Here is an 11687-nt window from a genome sequence, read left to right as displayed (position 1 = left end):
CTACAAGAGACTAGTGATGGTCATCATGATTTGGTGTCTCCTCAAAGTACATGAAATCCTATACGATACACAGTCCTTAGTCACTAACTAAGAAACACAGAAGTACAATTGGGGGGACTCTACTCACAATAAGGAAACAAGCTCCCAGCATGACCGCCTTTATCTTCGGATCCAAATCCATTGGAACTACACACAAATACTGCAGACATGCACCAAAATGCAATAGAACATGACTGTTTACATGTGATTCCAAAGTTGTCAGCATCCGTAAATGCTTCCTTGAGTAATCCACTCCACTGCTTCGAGATCTTACCAACTTCAGTTTGTCCATTAGCAGAAAGGACCTGACAAGAAACGAAGGACACAAAAACATAATTAGCATTAATTGTTTTAATTAACTAATATTTATAATCATAATCTATGACACTAACAGTAATATGCTGCAGTGACTTAACTAAGCATCTCACTGTCCACACCTTTATGCCTTTCTACTGTGTATATGTATACCTGGAACTCCACGTCTCCAAAGCAACTGCAAGTGCAAAAAGGACCAGCGATCTTCAACATTGTGATGCCATTAGCATCACAAATATCAAATCGTGGAAAGCAAATACTCCAGCTAACAAACAATACACTTGTGAATATAAGGTGTGTGTGTGTGTGTGTGTGTGTGTGTGTGTGTGTGTGTGTGTGTGTGTGTGTGTGTGTGTGTGTGTGTGTGTGTGTGTGTGTGGTGTGTTCACCATCCATCAGTTTGTCTGTGTCCAACTGTCTGTCCATCTATTCAATCATCCTTCTGTCCGTCTGGCTAACAACCAACATTTTATGTTTACGTTTGGTTCACATATCCCACAACTTGTCCCGGTGGAGCTTGCACTTCCAGCTTTTGCAAACAGCAAGGAAAGTAGCAGGAGCTGCAACGTAAAGGACGCTCAAGATGTATGACTTCACGTTTTGTGTTATCCACAATATTCATGGCAAATGGCCGACCAGATCCACAACACTGTCGAACTAAACAGTTGCTGTCTAACAACACAAATAAAAATACATACTTTAGCAGCTGCAATACAATAATTAACCATCACTTCCACATCCAGTGCTAGCTAGCTAGCTAAACAAGATACAAAATTACAATTCATCCATATTTGTCAGTTTTCCCTGGACTCCCACTTAGTTGGGCTGCATCCCTCTCCACGTAGCAATCACAGCCATTTAAAGACCAACTCTGTAAACTGCCCTGCATGCTCGAAATGCCACATCTACAGCGCAGAAGAAGGAACAGGCTCTGTACAGCTGGCGACATCACACGTTGATTAATCCGAAATTTAGAAATAGATAGTTTGGATCCTTTCGCCAAATATTATCGTTGTCTAAATTTCCCGATCTTACTGTACAGTACCGGTGTAGCAACAAATTCCGTCCCCCCTACACAGACTGTCCGCTGAGATATGTCCTACTAACATATCTCTGTATTTGCATGCATTTGAATGCATGGTGTTAATAGCGTTAGCTTATTTATTTATGTTAGTAATTATGAACAATTTGTGTTTGTTAACCGTACATGTGTTTTACTTTTTCTCAAAGGCATAGTGTTCCAAAGAAAATATTGACAGATCGAGGCAGAGAATTTGTAAACAAGGTTGGCAAATAACAAATTTAGTCTTATTGCAAGTTGTGTGTGTGTGTGTGTGTGTGAGTCGATCAGTCACTGTCTAAATGGTGTGGAATATCATTGCGGCTAATGAACATTAGTCACAAATTTTTGGCATTATGCACAAAATAACTGCAGCCTACCACCCACAGACCAATGGTTTAGACAAACGAACCAATGGGACTCTAAAACGTGCTCTAAGCAAGCTAGTCAATGAACACCAGAATGACTGGAATGTCTACTTAGACCCAGTGTTGTTTGGGTTGCGAACAAGTGTTCAAGAAAGTTCAAAGTACACGCCTTTCTTTCTTATGTATAATCGAAAAGCTCGTCTGCCAGTTCAACTAGACCATTTAGAAGAAGAAATCGAAAACAACAGTTCCCATGAATTTGATGAAGAAGAACATTTGAAGAGAGTTGAAAACATGAAAAGTGTTCATCAACAGGTTAGAACAGATAGGCTTGTGTGTTTTACTTTTTCGATACATGCATCACTTTAGTGTGAAAATGTTAAATAAAGGAACGACATTTGTTTGTTGATCTGATTCTTTTGTACAGGTTTTAGAAAACCTTGCAAAAGCACAAGAAAAACAAAAGAAAACTTATCTGAAGAAAGCAAACAAACATGGTGTGAAGTCTTTCATCTTTTCTGTCGGCAATTTTAGTCTTGAAAAGAAATACGAACAAAATAAGCAGAAAAGGAGATCGGCTCCAAACTAATTGGTTGGGTCCATTTCTAATCATTGATATGTACAATTCTTAGAATCTAAGTGCAGTCTCAAAAACATAAAGACAGAAGTTGTGTTGAGATCTAAAGTTCACGTATCCCACCTCAAGCCATATCACAAACAGGTGGTACACTGTCAAACAGTTTGCATAGCATGTTTATGTATTTCTTGTCCATTAGTTGTAACTGCCTGTATGTGTCTGGATGCATGCATATTTAAACCTCTGTTGGACAAGTGTCCATGCATGCATTCTTGGATACCACGTGTGCTGACATTTGTTCATATGTATATATACAGTAACACACCCCACGTAACACACCCCACGTTTGCTCTCCACAGTCAATTGATTTTGTGATGTAAAATCTCAGAACAGTAATGAAGACCATAGCACAGAAAAGAATGCAACTGACTTGGAAGATGACATAATGCCGTCAAGAAAAAGACCTTGACAAGAATCAAAAGAAGATTTGTAGTAAGCACAGCTGTTGGATGTTGTCAGTAAATGCTTATTTATGATGTATTTTTGTAAGAGCACCAAAAATGAATGAAACAAAACGGGTTAATTAAACAGAGTCTGGAAAGAAAGGCAGCTGTGAGGTACACAAATTTTATGCCAGTAGCTGGTAAGTTAAACACTAAATATGTAGACTTAATTATAATTGACACGCTAACTGAGATCAATAGCTAATTGCATAAAGTTGCATCTACATTTATGGTAATAGTTCAGTCCATTTTGAATTTTAAATTTAACTACTTAATTAATCAATACTAACTCTAGATTAATTAAGTTATAGTAAATTGCTTACATCAATTTTTGTTACGTTTGCTTTCAATCACAATATTGTACACTCTACAGTAACCGTAAATAGTTGTGCTATGTTCATTAGTCATTTGGTGAACAACAGCAACATCAACAACAACAACAACTACAACAGGCACAGCAACAACAACAACAACAGACACAACAACAACAGACACAACAACAGACACAACAACAGACACAACAACAACAACAGACACAACAACAGACACAACAACAACTACAACAACAACAACAACAACTACAACAACAACAACAACAACAGACACAACAACAGACACAACAACAGACACAACAACAACTACAACAACAACAACAACAACAGACACAACAACAACTACAACAACAGACACAACAACTACAACAACAGACACAACAACAACTACAACAACAGACACAATAACAACAGACACAACAACAACAGACACAACAACTAAAACAACAACAGACACAACAACTAAAACAACAACAGACACAACAACTAAAACAACAACAGACACAACAACTACAACAACAGACACAACAACAACAACAACAACAACAACAATGTCAGACACAACAACAACAGCAACAGCAACAACAACAGGAGAAGAAGAGAGAACAGCAACCACAGCCAAAGCTGCAGTGCAATTTGGATATTCTAAAAAGATATGGTGAATGGCTTGATGATACCATCATCAATGCAGCACAGCAGTTGCTGAAGCAACAGTTTTCAGGGAAAAAGGGCTTTAAAAACACGCTGTTATCGCAATGACTGCAATTTGAAGTTGCCACTCACAATTCTATTCAGATACACCATGTCCACAATCACTGGCTAACAACATCAAGCGATGAGGAGGGAAATGTTCATATATATGATAGTTTAGTTCGATATAAACTGTCAGTGCAACCGAAGCAACAGATTGCTTCAATATATCAAACCGATCAGACAGAAATGAAACTCTCCATTGAAGCAGTCCAACAGCAAAAAGGACCAAGCGACTGTGGCCTTTTTGCAGTAGCTTTTGCATTTGACATTGCAGCTGGAGTTGACCCACAAAATATAAACTACATCCAAGCAGAGATGAGGGAGCACCTATTGTTTTGTTTATGTAAAGGAAAAATAACTCCTTTCCAAGGTATTTTGGCAAGACAGCATCTGTCAGAAAGTGTAAACCCTCCGTAGTTCAATTTTGTGTATATTGTATATGCAGGCAAACTGAGTGTTTTGGACAGTAAATAGTACAATGTGATAATTGCCAAGAATGGTATCAGTTTAAGTTTGTTGCTTACAACAAACATGGGAAGATATTTAACTGCCCAAATTGTAGAGAATAGCTCACATGAATAGTTCTGCTGCTTATCTAGTTATGGAAATAGTGAGTCTAGTTATGAAAATTGTTGAAACTTAGTAAACAAACAAGTGTTGTCTGGTCTGAAGTCTTCATTAGCCCCTAACAGGTTGCACAGAGTACTAGTATATAGATATTACTACGATGTCTTGGAAAATGGTAATAGAATGGTATACCAGTAACCTTTATTTTTACTAAACTTGAACAACTTACACAAACACACAAAGCGTGTGCATGCGCAGACACAGACGTTAGCATTAAATGTCATCAAAACACTCACTCATTTGGTAGTCCACGTCCACTACATAATTTTGCGTAGTGTCAGACACAACAACAATGTCAGACATAACAACAGCAGCAGCAACAACAACAGGAGAAGGGGACACTTTGCGTGGGGACAAGTTTTGCAGGCGGACGGTATTTGTCATGTACTGTCGACAAATTGTGTCTGGGGGGGACACTTTTTGTAGGGGAACACTATTTGTAGGGGACACTATTTATCGTGACACCGGTCTACTCATTACCATGTGATGATGTCATGATAGCCTAGAATTCATTCACTGACGGTCAACGCCCCAAACGCACCTTCAGCGGCAAAATAGACTTGCTGTCCCATCGAGTTCTTCACAACGTATTTATTTGCAGTCTCGAAGCCCGTTATTGCTGAAAACAGATGAGAAATAATGACACGGTGACCAACTGCATACTTTGATGCAAAGTACGTCACACCTACCCTCCAAAATCTCCACAGACTGATGCACTAGAAGCTGATCGACCTGTGTTAAGTACTCCAAACCGGGCGGACAGTTACCCGACACCGGAGACGTCATGATTTCTGCAGGAGCGTTTGGTTGTCCAACAACAGCCATCACGGGTTCAAGACGGAATGACCCGTATGTATGACGTCACAAAGCTATTAATTTCAAAGGCATGTCGGTCCTCAATTCCTGCTAAGACACTCAGACTTTTACATAGCTAAGGCACTCAGTTATATAAAGATAATTTCAACAAATGAAGTAACTACTAGTAAAAAATTATTATTGGTACGCAAGACCTTGGAGGATAAACACCAAGTTCCAATATTATATATTGACAAATATATTGGTTAAAAGACATGTCACATACGTAAGGCTAGTCAATTTCAATGTCTGACAGAGTTTCAGATTTCGCACAGTCATCCATATCTGATGTGTTTGAGTGGATTTTAGTCTCGAGCTCTTCAACAGTGTTAGGATTATTTGCTCCTAGATCCGTTCCTAAAAATATAATCGCCGTGCGCATTTGTACTGATAGACTTTGCTAAAAGTCTGTCTGTCTGTCTGTGTGTCTATCTGTCTGTCTGTCAGTCCATCACACACACACACACACACACACACACACACACACACACACACACACACACACACACACACACACACTCACACCCACACACATACACACACACACACACACACACACACACACACACACACACACACACACACACACACACACACACACACACACCTTGCAATGGGTCAAAACCTGCTAACACTTCAAGTTCATGATTCAGCAACTGCATTGTGAATGTGTCCTCTTTTTTTAATTTTAATGCCTGTAACATAGTGTCACTTCGTATATCACACAAACCCTGCCACACACGTAGCACTTCCACCTTGTGGTATTCCTCAACAGCCTTCCTGTGTTGAAGCGTTAAACTGTACACAAAGCCTAAGGCAGAATGAGTGGAAGGATTGTGCAGTTCTAGTTGGAGAGCTTTGTGATGCGACAATATGGCATCATCATACTTTCTACAAGCACAAACACGCAAATCTATGTAAGGAAACACACAAACGTAACCAAACATAGCAGGCAGACAGACCAAATGACAGGAAAAGATATCATTATACAGTGTAAACACTTGGTCATACAAGTATATAACAAAAACCAATCAAATACTGTAAATCAACAAAATTTCATAAACATCTAACTTTCGTAAATTTCATAAGTGATCTCAGATTTACTAAAGTTAAATGCTTACTAATTTTTGTCGCTCTAGGTTTTTAGGGACACTTCGCATAGTGTGTACTAATAATCATCACGTGTCACACGTGGTGCTGTAGTTTTGACATGTCCTCACGTGGACGCCTGGTGAGATACTGCTAGGAGGTACACATCATGTCATGCCTAGGCGCTTAGCAGATACTTACGCGTGGTGCTGTGGTCTTGATCCTGTTGATTTCGTGTTGATGTTCTGCACAGAAAAGTGGCTATGTTCATCAATGCTTATGAAAGTTGGCTGCTTATGAAATGGCAAATTTGGACACTTACAAAAGTTTTCCGCTTACGAAATGTTATTGATTTACAGTAGTGCAAACATTAGTGCATGAATACAACACCATAGAGTCACACAGACAAACAAACTGATACACTGACATATCCAAACATTCACCCTAATTTCCTACAAACGTGACCATAGTTGTTGTATAACATCTCCCAATGGCGTTGGATGCCAACTCCTTTGTATTTCTCAACGTGACTAATTGCATCTGAAAAGTACTTCTCTGCCTTTTGATACCTAAATGCATCATCACATCAACATCCCAAAAATAGCATTACACTAGCTGCCATACATGCCCAACTGATACTTCAACACTCCAAGTTCATGCAAAACATCTGGATCTTCTGGTGCTATCTTCAAAGCTACAGCAAATATACAGTAACACTGTCCTTGTCACTTTTTATAGTTGTAATAGCTGCACCTTGTTTAAAAAATTTCCCTGCTAAAGAATTGTCCATTTGAACATATTCTTGTCCAATGAATAGAAGAGGAAGATGGCAACTTGCATAAACAAAATAGTGAGCGTGAACTAGTGTTAAGGGACAGACAGAAGGTGAAATATGTGTCATACCCTGGCATGTGACGAGCTGCGGTTTGGTATGCTGCAATGGCTTGATCATGTTCTCCCTACAAAGATGTGGTACTGCATTATGGTGAGCTGTAAACTAGACAGTCAGACATTGCTCAGACACTCACTTTGTATTTTAAAATTGGTAAGTCAGTCTGACATACATACATACATATATACATACATGTAGATAAATGTGTACACATACATACATAGATACATACACAGATACATGTGTACGCATACAAACACACATACATGCATACTATGTGCATACATACACAAATACACAAACATAAACATAAAGACAAACCATCAGACAGACAAACAGATAGCAAACTTAAATATGGCAGACACATATTTGCAACATAAATTACAAGCATCTATCAATAAGCCCATTTAATTAATTAATGAGTTACATCAAACCATACCTCATATGCAAAAGCGTGTGCAAAAGCCAACCAACTCTCTCCAAAAAGAGGATCAATAGTCATTGCTTTACTACACAAGCCAACACAGAACAAACAAAAGGTATTGAAGATGATATCATCATGTCAGACAACATCCCACCTGAAAAACTGCCTCGCTGTGTCATATTTCTGACAACTCGTGTAATAGCAACCAACTGCATACCATGAAATCTAAAGCAGCAGCTTGTAAGATAAAGTCAACACTATAATAATTACATAACCTACTGCTTCCTGTGGACAATCATCAACAAGTTTGTGAGCCAAAAGAAATATCTCTAAACAAATAAAAGACGTGGAATATAAATAGTCTTCCTGTATGGGTACTGCTGTGTGTGTGTGTGTGTGTGTGTGTGTGTGTGTGTGTTGTGTGTGTGTGTGTGTGTGTGTGTGTGTGTGTGTGTGTGTGTGTGTGTGTGTGTGTGTGGTGCGATAGCTCAGTTGGTTAGAGAGTCATTATATAAAGTGATTACATCCGGGACCTTGTTGGGTGCTCCTGTGTGTACCTGACCAAGCTTCAAGAGATTGCTTAGCACGGCCCATAGCTCCTGCGTAGTGCACAGGAACCCAGCCATCTGGCTTGGGAGTGTAACCGTAACGAACGGCAGCTCCTTATCCATTCTTGCCATAGTGTGTGTGTTTGTGTGTGAGTGAGTGAGTGTGTGTGTGTGTGTGTGTGTGTGTGTGTGTGTGTGTGTGTGTGTGTGTGTGTGTGTGTGTGTGTGTGTGTGTGTGTGTGTGTGTGTACGTGCACGTGTAAGGAATGTAGCTAACCGTTTGTCTCTTCAAGGGCTGCTAAACATCCTATATGAAGTAAGACACATCGTGGATGAAACAAATCTTCCTTTAAAATTCTAAAATAGAAACATATGATAACAAACAATTTGTACCGATCAATAAGTATGCCTGTAAGTAATAAATTTACATATAGGCAAACAAAGAGACAGAAAAACTGACAAAATGACAGGGAGACAGAGAAACAGACAGAGAAACAGACAGGCAAAATATAGATATAGACACACATACAAAATTACACTAAGTAATGATTCTCCTTAATTACTGTTTTGTGATGTTAACAGCAGAATCATGATCCCAACTGATGTAATACTGTTCTGCAGTGCAAACTTTAACATCCTAATCAAAACAAACTTAACACAAACATGACGATAGCGACGATCAGAGTTGTACAAACCAAACTCCGACTTAGAGATTCTGGAACACTAGCTTCATCAAAAGCAAGCACCTGATAAACAACACCGTTTCAATATTTTGTGTCTGTTTGTGTGTTTGTCCATCTGTATTTTTCTCTGTGTGATTGTCCAATCACTCGTGTCTTGTTGGTCTGTCTATGCATGCATCTTCCTGTCTGGTCTGTTTGTCTCTTGTCTGTTCTTCTACCTTGACATCAAGTTGACTGTAATAAAGAAATCTTAGAGACTCCTGTTCTTCAGTGTCGCTACACTGACTATCAAATGGAAGTGTGTCAAGAAACTCCCTCGCTACAATAGCAGCTGCACATGTTGCACTTTCTTCACAAACAACAACACCACTAAACTCAACCTTCTTGGGGTGTCAACAAGTGATGACTCATCAAAGCGTCAAAAGCCTGAGAACAAAAAAACTTTCAAACAAGATTTCACACGATTGATTAGTATTAGTAATCAATAATCACTAAACATAATAATAAGGTTTCATGTAGTAACCAGCATGTGAGTTTTTTTAGAAAATGTAAAGACAAAATGCAGTAATAGATTATTTGTAAGCCAGCAGATAGAGAAAAATAGCAAGAGACAAGTGGAATATCTTAAACAAGCGAATAAACATACAAGTAGATAGACAAACATGTTGACACACAAACAAGAACAAAATAGACAAATAGCTACGTAGATATACACAAAAATTAAATAAAGCCAACTGCATATGCAAGCATATAGAGACAAACAAACAGACAAATATCTAACAATAATCAAAGTATATAAAAAAGAGACAAACATAGTAAACAAGTAAGTCCACAACAGCATTATTGATTAATTATCAGTAATCAATTGTTGATTAATATGTGGTTGACCTCGCTGCAGAACACATCGAGACGAAGAGCTTGCTTATAATTTTCTTTTGCATAAAGTCTGTTCTCCAAAGCTTGGCAAGCAACACCTCGTAGATAGCAAATAGCACTGTCTACCTGTAATGTAGTACTAAACGTAAGCGTTTCTTAACAAGTGTGATCAACCAGCAAACGTACACCACTTGATATAATCCCACACGTGTTAGTCACATCACTCAGCTCTTTAATGGTTACTTCACTATCTATTTGTAACAAACATCAACGTTGTTGCAGCCTGTTGCTACATTGTTTACATAATATGATGTTTGTTCGTTGGTCTGTCCACCTTCTATTCATCACAACAATCTGAATGTGTTGATAGAAATTTGCCTGTTTAGCTGTCTGTCTGTCTATGTGTTTGTCCATGCAAGCATATCAATCATTACTACACTAACTGCGTACCAGTTTCATCAATTAGAATGTCCAGCACATCTATGACACTCTTCCATTCCCCACATTGAGCCTAACAATTACGTAGTGACCTCATCATTAGCTAAAGATCCACACCATCAAGCAGTTTCTCACATGACATTTGGCAACCAGATATCGACATATCAGATGGCACTACAAATAACAACTTTCTGTTATCTCCTCAAAGAGCAAATTAAGTGTAGGTCTTTACTTTGCTATTAGACTACCATTGTGTGTGTGTGTGTGTGTGTGTGTGTGTGTGTGTGTGTGTGTGTGTGTGTGTGTGTGTGTGGTGTGTGTGTGTGTGTGTGTGTGTGTGTGTGTGTGTGTGTGTGTGTGTGTGTGTGTGTACGTATGCGTGCGTGTGTGTGTGTGTGTGTGTGTGTGTGTGTGTGTGTGTGTGTGTGTGTGTGTGTGTGTGTGTGTATGTATGTGGTGTGTGTGTGTGTGTGTGTGTGTGTGTGTGTGTGTGTGTGTGTGTGTGTGTGTGTGTGTGTGTGTGTGTGGTGTGTATGTATGTGGTGTGTGTGTGTGTGTGTGTGTGTGTGTGTGTGTGTGTGTGTGTGTGTGTGTGTGTGTGTGTGTGTGTGTGTGTGTGTACGTATGCATGTTTGTGTGTGTACGTATGCGTGTGTGTGTGTGTGTGTGTGTGTGTGTGTGTGTGTGTGTGTGTGTGTGTGTACGTATGCGTGTGTGCGCGCGAGCTTCCATTTAAATTTTATGAGACAAGTAAAACAATAATAACTAATATTTTAAAATTTTCCGATAAACAGCAAATTTAACAAATTTATGCATTGGCGACGACACCTGCACGAGACCCTTTGATTTGAGAAGTAGTGCTGCACGACGGTAACGACCAGCAAGAAAAAGAGATTGAGCAAGAGTAAATACATCCTCTGCACATCCTTAATAAAAAAGACAAAAACAACTTTTAAATTCTAATATTAAAAATGACGTCATAAAGTCGATGAAATCTCACCTCTAGAAATAGAGACTGCTTTGTCAGCCCAGAAGGCAGCAGTGTCATATAGGTGCTATAAAAGACTCAGCTAGATACTGATGACGCTTTGTTGTATTGTCGATCTCACTCTATCCAGATAGTAGCGGACCAGAGCTCGCGCGCGTTGTAGATGCATTGTGATATACGGGAATTCGTGATGCTGACCTTGTCACGTGCAATACCAATCAAAAATTATGTCTGTCCTGTCCTGTCCTTATAACTAATTAATAGAAAAACGGTCACCTTTCTCTGTAGACAAATATCCATTGTGTATATCATAGTGTGTA

General features: G+C 39.0%; 2 protein-coding genes across 2 annotated transcripts in view; both read right to left on the bottom strand.

Moving 5' to 3' along the window:
* The window catches only part of LOC134196450 (phospholipid scramblase 2-like), a 5622-nt gene extending 201 nt beyond the window's left edge, over window positions 1-5421 (bottom strand). Inside the window, exons 1-7 of the mRNA XM_062665579.1 lie at window positions 5264-5421; window positions 5116-5193; window positions 834-1026; window positions 508-619; window positions 242-344; window positions 128-186; window positions 1-58 (exon numbers count right to left, since the gene is read on the bottom strand). The exon at window positions 1-58 is cut by the window's left edge and continues 201 nt beyond it. Of these exons, the coding sequence (XP_062521563.1) occupies window positions 11-58; window positions 128-186; window positions 242-344; window positions 508-619; window positions 834-1026; window positions 5116-5193; window positions 5264-5399 (729 nt within the window). The 5' untranslated portion in view covers window positions 5400-5421 and the 3' untranslated portion in view covers window positions 1-10. The remainder of the gene's footprint in view (window positions 59-127; window positions 187-241; window positions 345-507; window positions 620-833; window positions 1027-5115; window positions 5194-5263) is intronic.
* Window positions 5422-5599: 178 nt separating this feature from the next.
* On the bottom strand, window positions 5600-11675 carry LOC134196364 (cell division cycle protein 16 homolog). Its single transcript, XM_062665466.1, has 23 exons — window positions 11644-11675; window positions 11489-11565; window positions 11380-11434; window positions 11208-11305; window positions 10515-10553; window positions 10392-10452; window positions 10128-10192; window positions 9954-10067; window positions 9446-9491; window positions 9284-9384; window positions 9078-9128; window positions 8946-9019; window positions 8660-8739; window positions 8114-8163; window positions 7989-8059; window positions 7850-7919; window positions 7422-7477; window positions 7272-7351; window positions 7143-7212; window positions 6962-7087; window positions 6185-6320; window positions 6037-6124; window positions 5600-5786 (listed from the first exon to the last, which is right to left on the bottom strand). Exons 2-23 carry the CDS (start codon window positions 11534-11536, stop codon window positions 5662-5664), a joined length of 1704 nt encoding a protein of 567 aa, XP_062521450.1. The 5' UTR covers window positions 11537-11565; window positions 11644-11675; the 3' UTR covers window positions 5600-5661.
* Between the last annotated feature and the right edge of the window lie 12 nt (window positions 11676-11687).

Source organism: Corticium candelabrum, chromosome 21 (assembly GCF_963422355.1).
Source record: "Corticium candelabrum chromosome 21, ooCorCand1.1, whole genome shotgun sequence".
Taxonomy (NCBI): domain Eukaryota; kingdom Metazoa; phylum Porifera; class Homoscleromorpha; order Homosclerophorida; family Plakinidae; genus Corticium; species Corticium candelabrum.
The sequence above is the reverse complement of the archived record's forward strand: the minus strand, read 5'-3'. Positions and strand labels throughout refer to the sequence as shown.